The 25,158-nt window shown below is 38.6% G+C and overlaps 4 protein-coding genes across 5 annotated transcripts; 2 read left to right on the top strand and 2 right to left on the bottom strand.

Annotated features, from left to right (window-relative positions):
* The first annotated feature begins 4,487 nt into the window (after positions 1 to 4,487).
* On the top strand, positions 4,488 to 6,545 carry LOC113283448 (UPF0746 protein DDB_G0281095-like). 2 transcript variants are annotated; one of them, XM_026532718.1, is made up of 4 exons: positions 4,488 to 4,861; positions 5,222 to 5,792; positions 5,911 to 6,008; positions 6,106 to 6,545. In XM_026532718.1, the coding sequence occupies exons 1-4, from the start codon at positions 4,760 to 4,762 to the stop codon at positions 6,121 to 6,123; spliced, it is 789 nt and encodes a 262-aa protein (XP_026388503.1). In that variant the 5' UTR covers positions 4,488 to 4,759; the 3' UTR covers positions 6,124 to 6,545. The 2 variants fall into 2 exon arrangements, with proteins under 2 accessions (XP_026388503.1, XP_026388502.1); XM_026532717.1 differs by having other exon boundaries at positions 4,490 to 4,861; positions 5,911 to 6,020.
* Positions 6,546 to 6,600: 55 nt separating this feature from the next.
* Positions 6,601 to 7,972, bottom strand: LOC113283447 (UPF0496 protein At3g19330-like). Its single transcript, XM_026532716.1, has one exon. It carries the CDS (start codon positions 7,930 to 7,932, stop codon positions 6,838 to 6,840), a length of 1,095 nt encoding a protein of 364 aa, XP_026388501.1. The 5' UTR covers positions 7,933 to 7,972; the 3' UTR covers positions 6,601 to 6,837.
* Positions 7,973 to 10,693: 2,721 nt separating this feature from the next.
* On the top strand, positions 10,694 to 12,813 carry LOC113283450 (UPF0496 protein At4g34320-like). Its single transcript, XM_026532719.1, has one exon. The coding sequence runs from the start codon at positions 11,419 to 11,421 to the stop codon at positions 12,577 to 12,579; it is 1,161 nt and encodes a 386-aa protein (XP_026388504.1). The 5' UTR covers positions 10,694 to 11,418; the 3' UTR covers positions 12,580 to 12,813.
* A 1,828-nt stretch (positions 12,814 to 14,641) lies between these two features.
* LOC113283451 (chitinase-like protein 1) lies at positions 14,642 to 16,609 on the bottom strand. Its single transcript, XM_026532720.1, has 3 exons — positions 16,570 to 16,609; positions 15,965 to 16,478; positions 14,642 to 15,379 (listed from the first exon to the last, which is right to left on the bottom strand). Exons 2-3 carry the CDS (start codon positions 16,462 to 16,464, stop codon positions 14,959 to 14,961), a joined length of 921 nt encoding a protein of 306 aa, XP_026388505.1. The 5' UTR covers positions 16,465 to 16,478; positions 16,570 to 16,609; the 3' UTR covers positions 14,642 to 14,958.
* Positions 16,610 to 25,158: the final 8,549 nt, after the last annotated feature.

The raw sequence follows: 25,158 nt of genomic DNA on the forward strand, positions 1-25,158 counted from the left end.
AAAAATAGTTTGTGAATAACAACTATATAACATCCTCTAAGAAAGTTTCAATGATTGAAATGATAGTTTAGAACATGGAACCATCTTTGGATATAAACATAGTGTGTTCTCATATTTGTGTAAAAGTACAAAACGGGAACCCAAAGTATGCGTACCCGTATGCGTACCGACGATTGTTGGAAATCCGGGTGAGTACGCGTACCCGTACCTATACTGGCGGAAAGTTCACGTCCGTGAATTTCTGCTGGAATTTGAAAGTGAAAAACAAACTCAATCCGGTTATTTAATTATGCGTACCTGTTTGCATACTTAGGTAGGTTACTTTCTAAAATCGGTTTGTTCATGAACTAAAACATTTACATAATAAGGAATGCAATCTTTGCAAACCGTGGTTATAATGTTCATGAATCGACTCGAGTGAATCAAAACCGATTTTGCTTCGATTCTGTCCTGTACACTTCTATTAGATCTAAGAAGTTGGACAACTCTCTAACTAGTTCATTTGAGTCATTTGAACTAGTTATGGTGAAGATGAATTAGGTTGATATGAAAGTGCTTATATGGCTAACCATTGGTTAAATATGGTTAAACCAACTAAGTATACACGTTTAGGTACGGTTACTCAAACCTAAATGAAGTTACATTTCATTTGTGTATAACAAGCTAAGTTTGATCTAACGGTTGAAAGGTATTAGCTTGAATCTAATCAGGGTTTCATCTAACGGTGAATATTGAATGATTTTTTACCAAGGTAATTTAGATTGCAAACCCTTTGAAGACTATATAAAGGAGAACTCTAGCAACTGGGAAACCTAATCCCCAGACCTCCTGTGTGATAATAGTTGTATAAGCTAGAGTCGATTCTCCTTTAACCTTAGGTTTTTCACGAAACCCTGTAGGTTAACGACTTAAAGACTTCATTAGGATTGTGAAGACAGACCCAACTATTTTCTCTGTAGTTGCATGATCTGATTTTGCTATTTTATATCGTGATTGAGTACAATCGTAAGATTGACTTGAGATTTATATCTCCGATAGGAAAGATAGAAAAGTAGTCACAAACACCTTCGTCTCATCGTTTGTGATTCCACAATATCTTGTTTCGTTAATCGATTAAGATTATTGTGAGGTGATTGATATTTTTAGGTTGTTCTTCGGGAATATAAGTCTGGTATATCAATTGGTTCCTGTTCACCTTGATTTATCAAAAGACGGAACAAAATCTCGTAGTTTTATCTGTGGGAGACAAATTTATCTATTCTTATAGACTTTTCTGTGTGATACAGATTTTTTTATCAAGTCTTTGACTTTGGGTCGTAGAAACTCTTAGTTGTGGGTGAGATCAGCTAAGGGAATCAAGTGCGTAGAGTACTGCTGGGATTCAGAGGTTTAAGGAACGCGACTGTACCTTAATCAGTGTGAGACTGGTTAGGGCTCAACTACATTCCATTCTAAAGTTAGGCTTGTAGTAGGTTAGAGTCTGTAGCGTCTTATTATAGTGTAGCGTTTAAATCTGGACTAGGCCCCGGGGTTTTTCTGCATTTGCGGTTTCCTCGTTAACAAAACTTCTGGTGTCTGTGTTATTTCTTTTCCGCATTATATTTTGTTATGTAATTTAAATATCACAGGTTATGCGTTAAATCGATCAATTGGTAAATCCAATCTTTGGTTGTTGATTGAAATTGTTTGATCCTTGAACATTGTTCTTTGGTACCGTCCAAGTTATCTCTCTTATATTCAATCGGGGTTCGCAAATTATTATTTGTTTGATTTCGGATTGAATTGAGAGATTGAGATATAACTCTTTGATATACTTTCGATAAGATTGAGTCTAACTGTCTAGTTGATTCTCTTGTAAGTATATTGGAGTTAGACCATACAGATTGCTAAGCAAAATATTGGGTGAGGTTGTTAGACCCCCACTTTTTTTCCGAACTGTCTAGTTTTGTAACTAAAGCACCTGTTGAAATTAGTGCATGATGTCTCTTTATCCCTACCAAAACACTTCTGACACAAATTATAAAGTTGTACCCAACTTAACTGTTTTGTGTAGTGAAACTTGACAACTACACCATGGTCATTGAGACTAAGGATCTGCTTCACATTATCCAGAATAATCGTCATCTCCCCCAACGGCATATGCAAGGTGTCAGTCTTGGGATACATTCTCTCCACAAAATTCAATATCGCGACCCGATCATGTTCTAACATTGAATTCTCGGCAGTAGTAGATAACCCCGAGTTGCTAATAATTATCTTGAGCCTTTCACATTCTTTATTTATAGGACAATCTTTCATTTTCGTTAGTGTGGCCGTGGGTTTAAATAGACGAGCCGCATCATAATGATACTATTAAACACTCAACACATTACAAAATAAATAGATTAGTCCTTAATAGTATTACGAATAAAACGAAAATACGTTAATTAAAAGATTACGATTGTTACCTCGGGTTCGTAGATTTCTTTGTCCCATGAGTCTTTGTATGCAAACAATAATTTTCATCCATCTCTTGGTAGCCCCGTGATTTCTTATTCAAAATCCGTCTTCTTCAAGGAAATGGGGACAACGTGTGATGTTTTCGTCGCGATTGGCTTCCTTGTAACTCCTCCTTCTCCTTGTCTACTACTTGGTTATCCTTCTTCTTGTACTCCAATTTCTGTAACACTTGGTCGAATTTCATCTTGGACTCTAACTTGTGGATCGCTTGGTTCTACTCCTTCTTGACTTCCATCATTGCTTGAATTTCCTTGACCACTCCTTTATCTTTCTGCACTAGCAGTTACTTTGTTACCCCCTTCGCGGCGAGGCCCTAAGAAAACTCTATCTTGGGAAGCTTTCTTACCTCGCTTATCCCTAAACAACAAAATTAAGAATCAATCGGTTCGTAAGAGTACGTTTACTAACTACATAATCAAAAAAGTAAAAGACCACAAAAAAAAACTAAATGTATACAATAGAAGTCAAAACTAAACTCATAACAAACGATTATACATAATCGGTAGTACAGGTTCAATATTAGCTACCGATTATAGATCAATTTTCAGAGGAAAATTTCTAAAATCATGAAGACCCACATAATCAGAAGGTTACTAAGCAACCTAACAGCCGATTACAACTAAATCAAAAGCCAAGATATATACATATCTGCCGATTATGCTGCATTTTAGAGACAATATATTATAAATTGATGAGGCAAATATAATCGGAAGGAAATATTCATACATATCTACCGAATAACGAAAGTTGTCCCCCGAAAATTCCAGTATTAAATCAATGTAATCGGATGAAAAATACTACTTTATCTTCTGGTTCCATCGAATCTATGTGTTTCTGCATCTTCTAATCATCTGTTATAATCGGAAGACAAAAAGAAAACTTGACTATTGACTAAGCCCATTTTAGGGTTCAGTAACAACTAACGTCCTATAATCGGAAGTAAACTTAAAAATATATCACCCAATTAAGATCGATGTTCTCGAGGAATGAAGAACACGAGCAAAATCGAGAGTCTAAAAACATATCTAACTCCCGATTCTGGGTTGAAAGTACAAGTATCAGAATCACCACCAGCAACTATATGAGCGACTTAATCCTCTTCGTGTTCTTCGTCATTTGCATTTACAATCACTTTGTTCTTTGATTTTTCGCCAACTTTTGGATCGTCACCACAGTATACGTTTTCCACTTGAACCTTTTTGGGTTCATTAGTTTTAGTCATTGTTTTATAGAGATCGACGATGAATTAAAGAAGCACGAGGGAAATTTTTTTCCCTCTCTGTAATCAGAAGTGAAGAAGAGGAGAAGAAGAGTTGACATGAAATTAGATTAGGTTTTATTTGATTTTATTAGTGGAAAAGTATATAGGTAACTTCAACTTTATAGGGTACTCCATAATCCATGTCCTTAGATAGATATAAAAAGATAGCCTCTAATCCTTTGGGGTCGACCTTAAAAATGCAAAAGTTAATATTTTATTATTGTTATTTTTATAGCCTCAAACCGCGTACACGGTAGTAGGCTTTACAAGGAATACCCTCAAATTACCTAAAAATTTCCGAAAACTGAATTTGAGATTCCTAGCCATCTGCACACTGACAGTGGCGACAGCGCCATCTTTGCTCACTCGGAACTTTCTTGGCTAGTCACATCTACGTAGTATGTACACATCAAACAGGTCCTAGAACTAGATACCTAAAAAAAGGAAATTCATAAATTCCAAACAAGATAAACATAGAAAAAATTAAGGAAAATAAAATAAAAACGAAGATTCCGAGAAAAAGTTAATCCTACTAAAACAAGGATTAGATCATTTCTGTTGGTAAATAAAATTCTACTCCATATTTACTCTCCGTTTCCTTTTCTGTTTCTTCTTTTTTTGTTTCCCAGTTTGGTTAGTTTTCTTTAATCTAAGCACAAGGGAAAACTGTATAATAAAAGACAAAGAGGAGCGTATAAAGGGTTATATTTTGACATGATAGTGGAGATTTTTTCAAAACTACCACCGAAATTCTCTTAAAAAAGCGTTTTCATATTCTAACCTTTTCTCAATCTCTGCAACTCGGTTATATTCGTTCTTTTAGCCCTAAGTGGTTTTCGTATTGAATTCCTTTTCCTTTACGAACACAGTTTAAAGATATTTCGTTTTCTATAAATATTATAACTACTGAACAAAAATTCTTATCCGGAGAGAAAAAAGAAGAAGAAGAAGAAGAAGAAGAAGAGATCGTTTCTGTAACTGTTTTGTGATCTCAATGCAATGGGTGCGGCTTGTGTTCGCCCGATTCAACATGATCAAACCAAACACTTTGTTGGTCATCAGAATGCATATCAAGTTCAACCTCTGAGGAATCGAAGAACAGTAAGAATCCGAAACTCAGTTTGTTATCTTTTTTGAATCATTTTTTTTCCTTCCAGTTTGTTGTTTTGATGATCAGATTCGACGATCATATCAATACGTCGGAGTTTTTGTGGCTGTTTTTGTTATTATTGCCAAACAAATTCCGTAAAGCTGCAATTAGGCAAATTTCCATGACCAGTTTCTAGTTTTCCTAGTTTGGCTTTTTTTGGGTTACATGTGTCAGTGAATTCTAAATTCTAATTAAGACGCCCTTCACAGTAACTGAGAATGGGATTAGACTGTTTTCGGGGATTCTTTGGTTAATTCCACAGTTAAGATTTCGTATAAAGTACTAACTCTTTGTTTTTAACTTGTGAACAGCCTTTGAACAGTGGATCAGGGAACCAGAATTTGTCACTGACTCAACTAGAGCAACAACTTAAGCAACAGCAACAACAACGAGAACAGCAGCAGCGAGAACAACAACAGCAGCAACAACAACAGCAGCAACAACAACGAGAACAGCAGCAGCGAGAACAGCAACAGCGAGAAGAACAACAACGAGAACAGCAACAGCGAGAAGAGCAGGAACAGCTGCAGCTTCAACAGCAGCTAGAACAAGAACGACGACAACAGGAGCGAGAAGAACAACAACGAGAACAGCAGGAGCAGCTGCAGCTTCAACAGCAACAACAGCAGCTAGAACAAGAACGACAACAACAGGAGCAGCAGCAGCTAGAACAAGAACGACAACCAGAACAACAATTTCTACCAGTAACTGATGCTGGTAGTCTGAATCAAACATTCGAGCTATCTGATAACCTTAAAAGTACCACTGATAAAGTCCCTGCAACTGACTGCCATAACGAAACCCAAGTTGATTCACCCAAGGAAATCAAGAGATGTGACTCACTAATTGACGATGACAATTATTGCCTTACTTGTTTCTATGGTAAGTGCACTACTACTACTACCACCACCACCAATATCTTAATATCTGCTGCATCCTTCGGTATCAATCTACTTGTAATGTTTAATTATGCATGAACTCAAATCTGTCAAAATTGCAGGTTATGAAACGGATAACCCAAAGATTCCCACCCAGTGCCATCATCACTATCACCTTTCCTGCATCCTCGAATGGATGGAGAGGAGCCCCACATGCCCTGTATGCGGCCAGGTTTTCCCCCTACCACTCCTCGCAATCATGTTCTTTTCCTTCTCATTTCTTATTTATGTTTCTCACATCAGTATCATTTTATCAGGTAATGATCATTCTGTAGTCGAGCATCTACATGGTTACAAGTTCAGAAGTGGGTCAAAACAATACTAAGCCTTTACGAAGTTCAGAAGTATTTCTCTAATTTTTTCGGAAAGGGTAATTATCAACCTCCAAACACCTATCATCCTGGTAGAAACTCAAAACAGTGCAGAAGAAATAGTAATAAAATTCACACGACTTCCCCATAAGAATGAAAGTTTCATACATTTTTGGACTATGTACATTTTATTGAACAATGTAAAGCAGGCGGCAAACAAAAGCAAGGTGCAGTTTGTTTGGTCATACAGCCTCTAGTTTTTGCTTTCTGCATCTGTCCTACATCGTTTTTCTCTATCAGTTTTCCATAGTGTAATGTAAAGTGCAGCCTGTTGTGAGAGCTGTTATCAAATATTTCTTTATCAATCTGACTTTGCATTTTTCTGATGTCAAAGTACTAGCTTATTCACCGTTATTCACCGAAATGTTTGCTAACCTGAACTCACCATGGAAAATGTATATACAAATAGCATGGAATTCATAGGGGTTCAAATGAGTTACATTTCTCAATATAAATTTGCAAATACTCTTGTAAAATCATCTGCTCATTCAAATTTCAAAGTAATGAAGTTTGCTACAAAGAATGTATATTTATGGAAGAGTATATGAACTCAATATAGACAAAAACAGCTACAACACTTGCAAACAGATAAATTTGGAAATTTTAACTTACATTAAGTCAGGAAACATCAATCTCCTGTAAAAGAAGACCCCTTGCCCTATTAACCGTAGCAAAACATAGACACAGATGTTCTTCAAGATCCTTCAATTGATTGCTGAAATTGGAATTATTTTTATGAAGTTGCTTGACAACTTCTTGAATAAGATATCGATCTTTTCCTCTTTCTAAACCCATCCGAATCAACCGCTTATCACTCTCAACCACACCATATAATCTTGTAACAAGACGATCAATTGTGTCCAGATCATTGTTCAACACATAGGTACCTTTAGAAGCAGCATCAATTTGAGCTATATGATGAAGTTGTTTCTCAGCGAAATTCGGCGATAAACAAAAACGAGAGTTATTTAAGAACGACAATACAGAAAATGAAAGACTACGGCGCAAACGAAGTTGTTTTCGAGCTTTAATTAGACGTCGATCTAGCTGCAATTTCAGTTGACAGAAACAACGACGCATTTCATCAAAGTTTTCTGAATTAGGTTCAGGAAACGGGTTCACTTTACTATCGAATTGATTGAAAACATCGAAAGCGAAGTCACATTGAGGTTGAGACATGAGTGAATCTAAAGGAAGAATTTCAAGCAATGAAAGTAGAGGTGAATATAGAGAACGAGCCTGATCAACATTATGGTGAAGCTCGAAAACCAGACGAGATGTCCGTTCACTTTGATTAAAGTAAGACGAAACTAAATTTCTAAGATTTGAAGGTTTAGCTCTCAGAATAGCTTGATTAACTGAATCTCTATTAGGTTGAAGAACTTGGGCAACTAACTCGGTAGTTGAATTAGTAACAAATAGGGATTTTTCTTCCCTCTCTTCTTCTTCATCTGAGTTTTCATTTTCGGATTGGTGAGGGTGCTGGTGTTGATGGATGGTAGACCAGATTTCTTTGAATGATTCTGTGGTGACTGAATCTTTATACTCGGTGCTGAGATTAACAGTTAATGAAATCTGTGGATTTGATTGGGTTTGTGTAGGAGAATTAGGATTTGTAGAAGATGAAGAAGGTAAATGGAAGCTAGGGTTTACAGATGCAGATGGAGAGGTGTTAGGACTCTGCGTTGCTTTGATAGGGAAGCAACGGAGCATTGTATTGCATTGCAGAGAAAGAGAAAAGTGGAGAAGAGGGTTTTTGAGGTGGGTCAAATTTGGGTACTTATGATTGGTCATACGCTACAGCAAAAGTCAGCTGAGAAGTATATAAAATTGTGTAAAGAACCCTTGATTGTATTAGTAATTTAATTTCAAGTACAGCTTTTTTTCAGGTAAGATGAGAAAGGGCAAAAATATGTTGTTACTTACAGGAACTTGTTTGTAGGAGGAAGAAACAGAATTTGCTTTCAAAATTCCATTGCTTTACACTATCATGGAGGAGGGATCAATTAATAAATTATGGGTATCGAGGGTTCATAGATCGGAAAACAGAAATCAAAGAAGACAATGTTTAAAGTGGTTCGGTCACTGACCTACATCCACTGAGAAACCCCGTCGGGTGAATTGGATTGATTTCCAGGCTTGCTGGGATATTTTACATTTACAAGATTGATCCTATTTATAGTTGATAGGATATGGACCTAGAAGATAAAGAAACAAACCATATCTTTGACTAGGTGAAACTTATCTATCTACATTAGAGGATTTACTAGCTGACTTGATCCTATAATCTAGAAGGTATTGTTACAGACTTGGTCTTCTTGATCTATAATGCACCGTATATTCCAACACCCCCCCACAAGTTGGACACGGAGAGAATTGAAGTGTGCAACTTGGACAACATCTTGAAAAGAAACCTTGTAAAGAAACTTTGTATAACGTACTTCGATAATGGTATATGATCTTCTTTCACGGACCATGGCGATTGAACTTTATGAGCTGGCTTTCTCATGTAATTAAAAGCTGCAATTTGATTGTTCTTCTTCAATATCTTCCTCCATATCTTGTACTTGGACTTCGAAGATCACGCTTGAGACGAACTGGATCTTCAATTAAGACACACAATAATGAGGCAAAACGAGCATCGAACTGCTGAAACAGGTCTTGACTTGATTTTGAAACTTATCTTGATTACCAGAAATGGCAAGAAATTCGAAAATAGAAAATATTTTCAGAATTGATTTGAATGTTCTTGAGAGAATGAACAAACAAATTTTGAGAACAAGATAAAACCTCGTTTAGAATGACAATCACTGAAAGTGATATGTACTGATAGACTCAAAAGCATACGTTGATGCGATGTACAGTACAATAATGATAAAGATTATAGAACCCACGAATTTTTCTATGCCAAAACGTGAGTACTATACCACCTCTTTACTTGAAACTTATGATGTTGAGATGCTGAGAGAGAACAATATTTTCTTTGTTCACTGATGATATTAGTCGTGATTTGGATAATTTCTCAAGATATCAAAGATGTTCGGGGAAAAAAAAAGGATTTGATATCCAAAAATATATTTGAACAATATTCGGCATTGAATATGATGGATAGAAGTCACAGAAGACTGAGATTGCATCTTTAACGGAGAATTCAAAGATGCAGTGAACTAAATAGAGAAAAACAATTAAGATCCATACTACCATGAAGACTTGTAAGGTATGGATAGAAACTCAGATAATGAGTATGATGAAAAAAAAATATATATTAAGTTATCAAAAAAGAAACTCAACGTATGAGAGCACATGGATTGTTGGTCAAGCCACCATGGAAGCTTGGCCTTGAGTACTGTTGGAAACAGTTGATAATATGAAAACATCATCTCTGTGATTTTTGTGACCCATAACAAAGATAGAATCAGTTGACTAAATTAGAAGCAAAACAGTATTTCTTGCTTAGAAACAAAAACTACTTTTCATAATGAAAGATTTGTGATATACGCCAACTGTTGACAGAATCGTCCATAAAGGAAGAGTTATTTAGCTACAACTCTGATGGAACATAAATAATCATAGATAGGGAAAAACAGACTACTATCGATGATTATAATGAACAAAATTGATGAAAACGATAACGAAAAATAGAAAGCGGAAGCAATTGAGCGGATCTCCCCGCTCTGATACCATAATAAATTATGGGTATCGAGGGTTCATAGATCGGAAAACAGAAATCAAAGAAGACAATGTTTAAAGTGGTTCGGTCACTGACCTACATCCACTGAGAAACCCCGTCGGGTGAATTGGATTGATCTCCAGGCTTGCTGGGATATTTTACATTTACAAGATTGATCCTATTTATAGTTGATAGGATATGGACCTAGAAGATAAAGAAACAAACCATATCTTTGACTAGGTGAAACTTATCTATCTACATTAGAGGATTTACTAGCTGACTTGATCCTATAATCTAGAAGGTATTGTTACAGACTTGGTCTTCTTGATCTATAATGCACCGTATATTCCAACATCAATGCTTGTCTGGGAAGGTATCGGGTCCTCGTAAATAACGGGGGATTAGGGATAAGCTTTGTTAAGTTGTATCTGATAAAATTTTACATTTGGCAATGTAGAAGCCATGTCATTAGTTAGTTGCTCATATGTTTTATTAGAGTGCCGGAGGTGATAAAATACAAATCCTTTCCTTACGGTAAGAAAATCTATCTTTGTGAAACATGACGAATTCTTTTTTATGTATTTTTTGGGATTCGTTTATCTCATTGTATAGTTTTTAGTTCGATTTTTCTATTTATAAATTGATGATGATGCATAAAGAGGAATAGGTCATGCGCTCAAAATGAAATTACCACCAAAAATAAGAGAGGACTAGTGTAATTCAAAAAGAATTAGCAAAGAATATTCTGAATTGAATTTCATTGATTTTTCGAGCTAAACCCCTTGCATTAGTTTGTTTACTTCCTTGCTTTTGAAGCTTTCATAAATCTCACTCAGGGTCTGGTATTTGTAGAACGGTCCCTGTTTGAATTCAAGGCGAGTCATAGAAACAGTGGAAATGGATATATAGAATTGGAATCCCCCAATTTTGTCAAATCCATGTACGAAAAAGACAGGTTTCCAACGAATACTCACTTGTTCTCGTTGAATACACACAATGGAATATATCCAGGTAACTAATTTTAATTTATGCTTTGGTGTTTGTTCATCGTTGTTTGTTTGCTCATACTTCACAGCCAAACCCGGTCCCTTGCTGTTATGGTAATTATACTGCTTAATAAAGTTATTAAATTCTAGTTAAATCGTCGAAAAAGAAAGAGAATCAAATAAAACCATAGTTGGTGTCTGGAATCTGGACAAGAAAAATCAAACCCACCACTCGCTAACCAATATCACCCCCACTGCCTTTCTCCATTTCCTAGAAGCTCTCCCATCTCCCATTGACCCTCGTCTCAACTCTCTCTCTCTCAAGATCGCAGCCTTCATCTAAATCCATCAGTTGTTCACAAATTCTCAAACACCACCAAGGCAACAACATAAAAAACCCAAATGGACCATCTGATCAAATCTCCCTCTACTTCATAAACAAACCCAAGTTCCCATCTTTTCTCAGAATCCAGAATTACCTCAATTTCTGATCTTTAAGTTCAATTGTACCTGTACTGACTCTGAGAGAGAGGGTCAGAAGAGATGGGAAACCAATTTAGTGGGAGTAGTATGGTCACACCCAGAGAACAACTCACTCCAATTAGACTCTCATCTCAAGATCTACTCTCATATGATGAGGCAGTTCAAAACGACCCCAGTGTTCGAAAATTCGACATCGATTTACAAACCAGAACAAATCATGCTATTAATGCTCTGGCATTGGGAGTTCAGCAACCTCTTTCTTTCTCATTCGAATTGCTCAAAGAGGTAACTAGTTGTGTTCTTGAAACTGATCAAAAAGTTGTTGAAGTTATTTTAGAAGGTAAAAAAGATATATGGAACAACAAGGAGTTATCTGCTCTTATTGATGATTATTTTAGAACTAGTCTGCATACTTTAGATTTCTGTATTGCTCTTGAAAAATGCTTAACTAATGCTAGAGATAAACAAACAATTCTCAAAGCATCGCTTCAGAGATTAGCGAATTCGGCACCGGGAGGTGATGAGTATAAGACAGCAATGGAAGATTTAGACAGGTACAAGTCAGTTCAAACTCATTTTACAAATGAGATGTTAGCTTTGTTTGGGACAGTCTATTGCGAACATCTTCAAATGTTGCGAAATTTACAAATGCAGAGAATTCAATTAGATAAGAAACTTAAGAAAGTCAAGTCATGGAGAAAAACAGCTAATATTATCTTTGCATCTACATTTGTAACTGTTCTGATTTGTTCAGTTGTAGCAGCAGCGGTAGCTGCGCCACCAATTGTTACGGCTATGGTGGCTGCTGCTGCAGCAGCTGCAGCTTGGGCACCGTCAGAAAGATGGTTTAAGAAACTATGGAGGGGTTATGAAGATGCAATTAGAGATCAAAAGGAAGTCATAAGTTCAATTCAGGCAGGGACTATAGTGGCCATTCGGGATCTGGATAATATTCGGTTCTTGGTTGAGCGATTAGAAAGAGAAAGTACGAATTCATTCAGGGAGATCAATGGAAATATGTTTATCGAAGAGAAGGTTAATGGGAGTGTGTTTCTTGAGCACACGTATGAGATTCAGCTGGCTGTCCAAGAAATAGAGAATAAGGTATTGATATTTAGTAGGAACTTGGATGAATTGGGTGAATATGTGAGTTCTTGTAGTAGTCGAGTTCACAAAGCAAGATCAGTTGTGTTGCAGAGAATTATGAGACCACCTACATAAAAGAACAAGATGCTTACACTCTCTGTAACTTGATTAGCTTTTGATCGTTAAGAGGTAAATGAGTGACAACTGATATTCTCGAATGCAGTTTCAAGCATCCCTTGCCTTTTTGTAAACTGCTATGATATTTATTGTATTACCTTTTCAAGATGTAGTTTTGTACTTTATCTGTATTGTTTCTCAAGAACTATTGTTCTCTACATTTTGAAGAAAACCTATTATTTCACCAGAAAACAGTCCATTTTACAGTTTATCAGCTTAAACTCGCATCATGGTTTTAGTTGTTCTGGTTGACACTTGTTGCGTCAGATATTGGTTCTACATGATTCAGTTGATTTTCTGGTTGTCGGCATGCACATATAGCTCATCAAAATCGTGTTGACTCCAAATACATATGAACTCACAATTAGGCTGGGTTACCATGGCAAGAATTTCCCAACTAACATATGCATCAATCTAATAAAACATGAAATGGAATAACTAACAGATTTATATAATGTCGCATTAACTCAATTAAAAGATCTGAAACACGGTATCCAAATGTAATAGAACTCCCAAAATACTCCCAACATCTAAATAAACCATAAAGAAAACAAGCTGAGGTTTTAGAGAGTACTTAAAAATATGAGTTCTTCCAATATGCATTCCCGGGAAACAGATTTTCTTCCTCCTAATCTTTCTTGGGTTGACCTGGAGTATTAGGGCCTGTTTGGTATAATTTTGAAAAACAGTTTTCAAAAATAGTTTTCCACTGTTTTAAAAACATACCCTTTTTTCCTTGTTTTCATTTTCTAAAAATTGTTTGGTAAACTGTTTTTGAAAACAAGGAAAACCAACTAAATCGGATCAAATGTAAAGATTCGTCTAAGAGATAGTGATATTAGCCATGACTCACTTGCAGTCATTCCCCATCTCTTACTTTGTTCTGAAAAGAAGAAAAGAATAAAGAAAAGAAAAAAAGAGAAAACACAGAAAACAATAATTTGTTGTTTTCATTTTTTTGTTTTTAAAAACAGAAAACAGATGGAAAACATTTTCCGAAAATGTCCTTACCAAACGAGTTTTCTCCTGTTTTCTGTTTTCTCTGTTTTTAAAAACAGAAAACTGTTTTTGAAAACTATACCAAACGGGACCTTAGTATTCTTAATCTTCACCTTGTCACCATCATCCTTCTCCACCGGAGGCAATGTCTATTGTACAAGTCAAAATTTAATAAAATAAAAGACTATTAAAACACCATTAATCGCCAATATCATATAGATCGACAACGTTTTCTTCAGAAAAAACTAATTGAGGCATTTTGCCGAACACTTAAGAGACAACTAAATGGCTTACAAGATCAGGCTTGTAGATGTTGTGAACTACAGAAGCACCAGCAAGAAGCGATGCAACAATCACAACAGTCGACATTGCAAGTGATGGTGTTCCAGTTGGTTGCCTCCCGCCAAATTTCATTTTTCTTCTTCTCTTCGACAAAATCCAGTAACACTTCCTTTAACGATTACACTCTAGGCTAAGAGCAAACTCCTATGTGCCGAGTATTTTCAACACTCCCGTCTCCTTGGCTGCAGGAGAGTTTCGACGATAATTTTCTCGAAATAAAATAAATAAATAAGGGAAGTAAATTGTGTATAATAGAAAGCTGGTGTTTTTTGAAATTTATATCGACAAGGATGTATGATAATGCAGTTGATTTTTTGGTTGTCGGCATGCACATGGAATGTGCATATAGCTTACCAAATTCCTGTTGACTCCGAATGAGTTCTGTCAACTCAATTACACAGATTCAAGTTAGTCTACTGTCCATTTTCTGCACTTAAAAATCTTCTCGTCTTTGCAACGATTTATTCTGCTGGTGAATCCCCAAGTCCTAACCAGTGCATGACAAATGCAAAGATTTAACCTTACTACAGAGGAAGCAAAGGACTCGCAAAGTTGACAAAGCTCTGAGAGACCCATTTGCTTTCTGCAGGAGTTTTACTAATCTAAACATTCACTAGACCAGATGGTTTGCTATATTTCAAGCTTATACAAGAACAAGTCCAGCTTTTTTCTCAATGAATGACAGAACACCAAAATATATTAACAAGAAGAATATTGTATTTTTAAGTACATAATCAACAGAGTGACCACATATAATAGTACATTACAAGAAAATAACTGAAAGGACATGCACACAATCGTCTAGAAACAAAGCAAATGGTAAAACAACAATCAATCTTTGACAATAACAAAAGAGGCCTTCACCTCTATTTCGTTGAACTAGTCTGACAAAAACCAATATCTTCACCCTCCTTATTTATGTTTTCCGCCGAAGAGGATCTATTTAGAATTGGGTTGGGGTGCTATAACAAATACTATGAGTAGAGATACCGTAGCTTAAGAGGATGCATCCTTTTCCGTCTTTGTTGGGTTGAACGCTTGCTGTTCCGCGCAGCTAAGGTTATCATTATCTGTAGCTGCATCTGCTGCACCAACTCCCATCAGATCAAGGTAATAGCGGTAGTGGGAAACGATGACGTTCATGTCATCGATATCACCTTGACCACAAATTTGATCACCATAGAGAATGTTCATTGTGGTTCCGAAACCAGGAAGCCTCTTGGCCAAAGTGTCGTTCTTGGTAGGCTTCCAGTCTCCAACAAAAGCTTGGTGGGGTGAAGGTTGGTTTTTCTTGATTGGTGTCATCCACTTCCACATAGCAGCTTGGAAGGCAATGGTGGCGTTTTGTTCTAGGTATTCAGGATGGTTCAACAGATCCACCTTTATTCCATCACCAATAGCTCCGTAGTTGAAGTTCCTAATTGTTCATATAAACAAGCTCTCCTTTAGTATAGAGTAAGAGTTTATGCGAAATGTCAGAATCAGATACAACAACTATAAATTGATAGAAAACAACATCTTTTGAACATAATTTGCAACAAAATCAAGAACAACAGGTTGACTATTCTAGGGAATGAAAAATCAACTGCATCCTTGTGATGGAGATGAGTGTTGAACTACCGAGAAAACATTTTTTTGATAACAATTGCCACAATCTAATACTCTGACCATGAAAGACAATTCTTTGTTCTGTTTCCTCACAAGAGATATGTAATTTCGCAGATTCAAATAACCAAATAGGCAAGTGGTGGGATAGCGAAACCTAAATGACCTTAAGATATAAAAACATAGCAGCAATACTTTCATGGTGATAGCGAACACTAAATGACCTTAGATATAAAAACACAGCACCGACTCTTTCATGGGGATAAATAGCTAATATTAAACTGAACAGTGACCAATTAACCCAATTGTGAACAAAAATCAACAAAGCAATTCCACCAATCAAAATGCACAAAGATCTAAAATCCTAAAAACATAAACCAGGGAGAGAGGGAGTTACCAGTAAACAGGAAGAGCACCACGACCATAGTATTCAGCACCAGGAGCACAAGGATAGAGATAACCATCTCTACAGTAAGACTGGCTAGGACTCATCTCCCGTTTGTAACAAAGTCCCCAAGCTAAAGGACCACCAGTAGCAACACCATAACCACAAGAACTTTTAGCACCAACATGACCTAAAAATGCTGCAACTTCTTTCATTTGCATCTTTTTCCCACCAGTAGTACCAAATCCAAGTCTTTGAAAATCAATAGAAGCGGTAATAAATGACTGATAATCATAAAAGCCAACAGCTTGAGCTGTGGGTGCGTTTCTCTTTGAGAATAAGTTCTCAAATTGATAAGATTGGAAGAAATCTGAAATTGTTTGATTACAACAGTAAATTGAATTCTTGCATTCCCATTTATTAGTACTGGTACAAAGTTTCTCCTTTGCTTCCACATTTACAGAGACTACTGAAATTACCACCATTATCATGAAAACCCATTTGATACCCATTTCTTTAAAATCCCCTAAAAAAAACAGCAGAAAAATGAGAGATTGATAAATGGGAGTTGATACAAGTGTAATTAAAAGGAAATCTGGTGTGAGAAAGAGACTTACAGTGAAGGGATTTGGATTTGAGTTTGCTTGTACTGGAGATTTTGCTTTGGATGAAAGAAAGAAAGAAAGAGGAAAAATGGAGGTGAAGAAGAAGAAAAGGAGCTGGTGAGCAGATCAGAGAGGTCTGTCCAAGTGCTACTCACTGGGAGACCTACTTGAGTGAAGCAATTTTCCTAATTAATTTCTTTTGCAGAATCAACGGTTGATATTGTGGTTGGTGTGTTTATGATATTGAAAGATGTTCGGTGTCTAAGCAACTACAGGCTGGACAATAACCCACTACCTTCCTCACCGACACTTTGTTCCTTCTGGAAATTTATTTTCGCGTGTTAAAGTTTGCAGCGGAAAATGTTTTCTTGCGAATAATTGCGGATGAAGATTTTGGATAATTAAAGCCTCTTCTATGATTGGGGGTCATGGTCGAACTCTTCTCTCAAATCTCAACCTTCTTTGGAGCAAATCCTATAAGTAGTGTCGCTCCATTGTAACGAAGGATGGACCGCCACTCTAATTAGTCCCAACTTATTATTTCACCAATTTGAAGTTACATCTTCTCCACACTTCAAATTGAACACTAATATCTTTTAATTCAATTGAAATTTTCGTAAACTCCAAGTTCATGGTCTTAATAATACTCCAGGCGATGATTTATTTATTTGCATAAACTATCTATTACAAGCTTGCAGCACAATTACAGAATGATTTTTTGTCTGAGCATTTATTTGCAGTTCTACGGTGACACCAGAAACCCGAAAGCGCGCAGTACAGTTCGCTTACAACGCTTTGAGGCAATTAGCCAAAAAAAAAAAAAAACCAATTTGTAGCTTTAATAATGCAAATTAATCAATTAAGAATGAGGAGTGAAACATTTGGTAAGAAAACCATTAAAAGAGTGGCGAAGATCGAAAAGCAAACATTTTCCATTGTTATTTCGAATCCTTGAGGTGTTGATCGAATTCAACCCATTTTTTATTGGTTGCTGGTTCACTAAGTACATCTTAATGAAGATGCACTTTAAGTAGTTATCTTTTTTAATCAAATGTAATGGTTATTCTGAATTTGGCGGTTAATCTTAAACTTAATGTAATGGCTATATTGATTTCAAATAAAATAGCAGTTTCATTAATTAAAACTAAAATTACATTAATAAATAAAAGTTACAATTTTTATACCGTTGTTCATTATTATGATTCTAGAGGCCAAGATCCGAAATATTTTCATAGGCTAACAAATTTGAGAAAGTTGCCATATTTTCTCCTCCATAAGATTGAAAAGTAGGAGAAGAACTTTAAAAAGTAAAAAAGGAAGGTTGCAAAGTACAAGCAGAATTTGTGGCGGTCTAGGATGATAAGTTTCACTTTGTTCCAGAGCTGAACCCATATTTCCAATGGTCTCGTCTCGAATTATAACACACGATGTTGTGTCCGTACTTCAATTTCATGTTTTTGTGTTTCTTGTACAGTCTAGTGCCATGACCCACCGTGACTACCGCAACAAAAAGGTGCACCAATATAAGTATTAAAAGTTGATGACCCCGATCCAAACATCATACATTCTTTCCTCCAGTTGTAAGTTGCCTCTAAGTGCGTAACTGTCATTAGTTGGTTTAATCATCAGTAGATTTTACGTTGAATCATCAATTCATTTACGGTGACATCTACATCCTAATCAGGATAAGTACACGTTGATAGGTAAAAAATATTTACGGGTTAAAGTGTAATGTGGTGGAGTAGGCAGATGCTCGATGAAGCAAATTGTCTAAAACCTTTAACAGATGCATTCCATGGGAGTGCTTTGACTTCGAGAGATCAATCTGTAAGACTCTGGCCTAAACCAAGAAATGGTCATTCCTGATTCAATTCGGTCACAAAGGAAAGAGAAGGGTCGGTCTGTAGGAAGGAAACGAGAAAGTGTCGAGATCAATGGTAATTGATTATGGATGGTGTGTTAAACTATTTTGAAGATGATTTTATGTGTTGGACCGAGAGAAATATTATGTGTGCAATTGATACGGTTGTTGGATGACTGATGTCTGATAAGATAAATTCAGTTCTTCTTAATTTCAGTAAAGTTGCCCATGTCATAGGTCGATAACCTGTTTCTAGCAGAGGTAGTTAACACATTAATCTCCAGTAAGTGGTGACAGTTAAATAGGTGTGGAAGAGTAGGGAAGTGGAAAATCATGGTTGAACCAGTTTCGTATTGCGAGAGAGACTTGGTTGATTGTTAGAATACTATTCCATTTACTCATTCAACTATCATCATGACTTACTCGTTTTCTTATCGTGAATATACTGCTATATCGCACATGCTGAACATGACATGCTCTGTGACTCATCATTATAATGGATGAAGCATAAGGTGTCGGCTGAGACAACAATGATGCTTTATAGGCCATATACGTGGAATCTGATGGATTATTGATGATTGTGACATATCACCGAATCAGCCGAGGCAGCAATGATACTTGAATGATTTGGATTGATGAGCATAAGTATGATGAGATTCATGGATCGATCATGGAACAATATGTATTTTGATGTGTAAAGTTTTCGAAAGGAAATCATATGAAGATGACTAATGTTGAATAACTATAAAATATTCATCTTCAATCCATCATGCCATGATTAGTTTGAATGAGAAGCAGAGATTACGATGTTAAAATACTAGTTGATTGGCCTACGAAATATTGATAGCAGGATTAACAAAAAATTACTTCGTCGAGTAATTAAAATGTTGATACCAAGAACGAATATTAAGTTTAAATATTGATAGTTAGATCAGTATAAAAATTATTGATGGTTAGACCTAATTAGAATTATGTTATGTAGAGCATCAAGTATGAAACCCTAATTTGGAAAGTGATGTATCAAGAAATGATTGATGGAAGACCTATTAATGGGGAAAGGGGACGACCGACCAATGTGTATGAGTACCGGCCATTGGTGGTGGTGGGATTGGCCAGGCGGTGTATATATTGTCCAATTGGTGTAAAGAGGATGGACCAAAATGGATTGCAGAGGATAAATTGGATGATTAATCAACATATATGATGAACCGTCCATGGTGGTGCACCGGCCACCATGTTGACGGATTAAAATTCCTGAGAATTTTGGTATTTTTGGTGGCCCTTCGAGCATTATTTTTGTATTTTTCAGAAGAGTTTGATCTTGACTGAGACAATCAATTTTTCTCGAAAGAGCAAGTAGAATTTTACTCTTGTTAGAGCATAGTTCGGTTGAACTCACCAAGCATTGGTATTTCAAGTTTGGTTGTCATATTTTATATCAAAACTCATCTAGAGTGGCTTGATTAACTACTAGAGTCAACTTCGTTTAGGTTAGATTATAAAGTCTAGGAATGTTGAGACATATAAGTATTACTCTGAAGACCCGAAGAATGAGAAGAATTAACGACTGCAACAAAGACACCATCATTCCATTTGAGGTTAGTAATATTGTCTAAACTTGTTTCCATTCTTAACGTATCTTTGAAGTCGTATTATACTGAAAACATAATATGCGAAGCTGTATATATATAATACTCTAGTGATTAGACTTGGTCATATCATTATAAACAAAGTGTCAAGGAACTTATTGAATTACGAAATTGTTGATGGTGGTTTTTAGTTTAGGGTTAAAATCGTGAAACCTTAGTCAAACAGTGATGTCACACTTGAGTAATAATGTCGCCATTAGCACATTTATTAAACCATTCAACATGTCTGCATAAAATTACCTGGGTACCTTTTTTTATGTAAATGCCATGCTTCACGGCAGAGCCCTCGGTACTGACTGGCATCATCTCTACACATGCCAGCCGCGCATGCTATCCAAACGTGCCGATCATGCGTGCCACATATTTTAAACTAGGGTTTCGACACGCTAAATCCTAACATCCAGATCTCTGCGCCAAAGGAATGCCAACCACTCCAGCCGCACCACCGTGCCAATGACATGCCATGCCAGCCACAACTCCGCGCCAAAGGCATTCCAACCATGCCAGCCGCACCACCGTGCCAATGCCATGCCATGCCAGCCACATCTCCGCGCCAAAGGCATTCCAACCATGCCAGCCGCACGACCGTGCCAATGGCATGCCATGCCGGCCACATCTCCGCCCCAAAGGCATGCCAACCATGCCAGCTGCACCACCGTGCCAATGGCATGCCATGCCAGCCACATTTCCTCGCCAAAGTCATGCCAACCATGCCAGCTGCACCACCGTGCCAATGGCATGCCATTCCAGCCACATCTCCGCGCCAAAGGCATGCCAACCGTGCCAGCCGCACCACTATGCCAATGGCATGCCATGCCAGCCACATCTCCGCGCCAAAGGCACACCAACAATTCCATCCGCTCCATAGTGCCAATGACATGCCATGCCAGCCACACCTCCGCACCAAAGCCATGCCGGCCATGCCTCCATGCCATTGGCTGCCAAACGAAAGGTTGCAACAATTAACGATCACCCTTCCTTCCGAGATGCAAATCTCAGCCGCCCAAGTTCGCCACCAAACACATGGCAAATTTAGGCCCAATGCCAAGCCCTAATTTTGGCCGCGCCTAAACTATGCCAAAACCCTAATTTTGGCCGCGCCTAAAACTATGCCAAAATCCTAGCTTGGCCGCGCCTAATCCATGCCAAAGACATGCCGGCTATGCCTCCATGCCGCTGGCTTCCAAACGAAGGGTTGCAACAATCAACAACCACCCTTCCCTCTGAGATGCAAATCTCAGCCGTACAAGTTCGCCACCAAACGCATGGAAACTCCTGGCCCAATGCCAAATTCCACGGTTTACGCCAAACCCTAATTTGGTCGCGCCTAAAACATGTCAAAGCCATGCCTCCATGCCGTTGGATACCAAACGAATGGTTGCAACAATCAACGGCCACCCTTCCTTATGCGATGCAAATCTCAGCCGTCCAAGTTCGCCACCAAACGTGTGGCAACTTTTGGCCCAATGCCAAGCCCTAATTTTGGCCGTGCCAATACTATGCCAAAACCCTAAATTTGGCCGCGCCTAAAACTATGCCAAAATCCTAGCTTGGCCGCGCCTAAACCACGCCAAAGCATGTCGGCGATGCCTCCATGCCGCTGGCTGCCAAACGAAGGGTTGAAACAATCAACGGCCACCCTTCCTTCTGAGATGCAAATCTCAGCCGTCCAAGTTCGCCACCAAATGCGTGGAAACTTTTGTCCAAATGCCAAGCCCTAATTTTGGCCGCGCCTAAACTATGCCAAGACCCTAATTTTGGTCGCGCCTAAAACTATGCCAAATTCCTAGCTTGGCCGCTCCTAAACCATGCCAAAGCCACACCGGCCATGCCTCCATGCCACTGGCTGCCAAACAGAGGGTTGCAACAATCAACGGCTACCTTTCCATCTGAGATGCAAATCTCAGTTTTACAAACTTTCCACCAAACGACTTGTGGAAATCTCTTGGCTACGGTGCCAACTCTTGTCCACGGTGCCAAAACCCTAATTTGGCCACAGTGCAAAGCCCTAATTTGGCCACACCAAAGCCATGTCGGCCATGCCTCCATGCCGCTGGCTGCCAAACGGAAGGTTAAAACAATCAACTACTATCTTTCTTTCTGAGATGCAAATCTCAGCCGTACAATCTCGCCACTAAACCAAACGACTTGTGGCAACCTTTGGCTGCTGCCAACTCTTTGGCCACAGCGCACACTTAGCTATGCCAATTCTATGGTCACGACACCAAACCCTAATTATCCACGCCAAGAGCATGTGCAAGACATGCCATCAACGTGGCCACGCCACTGGATACCAACGGAAGGTTACCACAATCAACGGCTAACCTTCCTCTCAAGATGCAAAATCTCGACCGTCGAAGGTCACCACCGAGCCGACAAGCCTCCCAAGCTCAACTTTCCAAACAATAGCAACATGCTACACAAAACACTCGAGACATCAAAACATGTCACAAACTGGGGGATGCTCATCAGGGTATTGGTCTGGCGGTTTACAGCGTGCAGCGTACACTACGCCCGTTACAAGAAAGTGTCATAAGAGTGAGGCGGTCAGTAAATACAAGAATTAATGGTGAAACGTTTCCTTCACTATGGAAACATCAATTCCAGGCGTTACCTGTTACCGCTTTCTTCCATTTACTCAACCGTTTCCACTTCTTACGAGACCAGGGTACGTTTCGTTGTGACTTGTATAAATAGGTCTCACCTATTTTCATCAAAGAAGAGGTTTTGGTCAGGAGAATACAACACTCAGAAATCACTTGTTAGCTTTCCCATCTGTTAGCTTTCCACTTTCTGATACAAGTCGTCAAACAACTACTCTTCCCGAATCAACTATTCTGGTCTCAATACTCTCTTCGCTTCCCTCCCTAGACCAACCCTTCTCCTTCACTTTGTGATCGAAGTAAGTCTAGAACGTACATTTCTTGGTTTAGGCCGGATTTGTACAGATTGATCTCTCGAATCAAAGTACTCCCTTGCAGTACATTGTTTAGGGTTTAGACTCGTTTCTCACCCACACACTCGAAATTACCAAAATCAGTAGAAACTTTTTTCACTCTCAAATAATTGGCGACCACAGTGGGAGATTAATCTATCGGTCACAATATCAATTCCCGATTTCCGATTCCATCTTTTCAACCCAGATATCGAGATGATGGAAGCAGACTAGCCGCCGCCTCGGTTATCAGACGACTCTGGAATGACTCGGGACTTAGGAATGATTGGGGACTTTTCACAGTCACGGCGCCGCCGCCCACACAAAACTCAGATTTACATCCGGGAGATCCATTTTGTTGGGGGACTCTAAAAAGCAAGTAAGTCTCGTCAGACGAGTTGCATGTTCTACTACCTAGAATTTTCACATAGATAGTAGAAACCGACAGCCATTCTATCCCCATGTTTCATCCCATACTTTCTACTGACAACACAACATTCACAACTCCATGACTCTCCTGAGGTATTTATGCCACATATAGTCATAACCAAAAACAACATTATTCTAAAAAAAAAAAAAAACAATTCATTCCAAAAGAATAATCCAAAACCCTCATAGGAGACGATTATCTATCAATTCAAATCGAACCATGAACCAGGTGCTCTGTTCGCCTTTCAAAAAAAAGAAGCCTAAATAAAGAAGTTCAGAAGACAGGAGTACATTCAAGGAAAACCATCTAGTAATGGATTTCTCTTCTAGGAGAAAGCCTCCTTCGTGCTTTCGAGAGCCGCCCGTTTCAGCTTCAGCTCCGTGGAAAACCTTTTGATCTCCGCCTCCTGCTGTGCGACCTCATTCGCGGAAGGGCCTTCAGCCGCCGTGGTATGCAACTTTTCGATCTCAGATAAACCTTCAACAAACCAGGGAACGTTGAACCCGTGGTCTACGCACACATCAAGATGGAACTTCCAGCTTGAGACCACGTCCTCAGAAACGGTATGGCCAGTCACTTTGCACATGTCGTCAATCGAAGATAAATCTTCCTCCACACGCTTGACCAGCGCAAACCGACTAGTAACCTTTTTGGTTGTGGCGATGTGTCCATACCTTTCCCATATCTTGGTATATAACGTCTCATATTTGGTTGACACGCTAAAGCCGCCAATCAACACATGATATGGATAAGGAACTAAGTATGGAGGAGTGAGAACGGCGCCCGCAACCGAACCGACAACTGGCCAAGGATTCTTAACTACAATGGCGCCAGCGGTCGCTGGAGCACTCTCCGCTACTTGAGCCGCAACAACATCTTCATCTTGATCGACCTCCATTTCCGGGTCGCCAGGCGCAGCTGCCACGGTTGGAGACAAAGCTGTATCTCCACGGTTTTCCGCCTCGGGGCCATCTTCAGGAGCGGGTTCTCCCTGCGATATCGTGGTTTAGACATTTTTCAAAAAAAAAAAAAGAGAAAAAGGAAGAAGAAGAATGCGTGGAAGATTCACTGATTCACTTTCAGACTGACTAGAAGAAGACTCCGCGATGCTGTTGGAAGAGCTATTTTCATCATCACTAGATTCCGAGATTTCCTCCTTTTCGAGCTCTTCTTCACCACAAGAAGGCTCGGCATTGTCACCCTCTGTCGCGAGAGCCGCCGTTCTCTAAGGCTCAGCATTGCCACCCTCTGCTGCGAGAGCCTCCGTTTTCTGACTACGTGCAAGTTGGGTAAAGACGGCGCCCTGGTTAAGGAATAAGGAAAGATTTTCAATAATGAAAGAACTGTGCAATCCGACTGAGTGGGCAAGAAAAAAATACATACCCGAACGTTGGAAGAACTGAAAGTCACAAGGGTTATTGAATCTGATCGAAAAACCGCCCGCGCGATCTTTCGACCTTCGCTCCTTCTTTTGGGGACTTTCCTTGTCCGTGTTAGGAGATTTCCGTTTGGGCGAGGAAGGATCCCTTAACAATGGATGTCTTTCTAAAGTTGCAGCAGAAGGATTACCACAGGTATTCTTCACTACGTCATTCACGGATCCATGAATGGGAAGGAACTCGTCCTGCCAGAATATGTTATACTTAGAAGTTGTTGTCAGATTTCGTGCCAAGAGCAAGAAGGGGAGACTTATACCCGGCGCAAGAGCACTAGCATCAAGAGCAGC

Source organism: Papaver somniferum, chromosome 5 (assembly GCF_003573695.1).
Source record: "Papaver somniferum cultivar HN1 chromosome 5, ASM357369v1, whole genome shotgun sequence".
Lineage (NCBI taxonomy): Eukaryota > Viridiplantae > Streptophyta > Magnoliopsida > Ranunculales > Papaveraceae > Papaver > Papaver somniferum.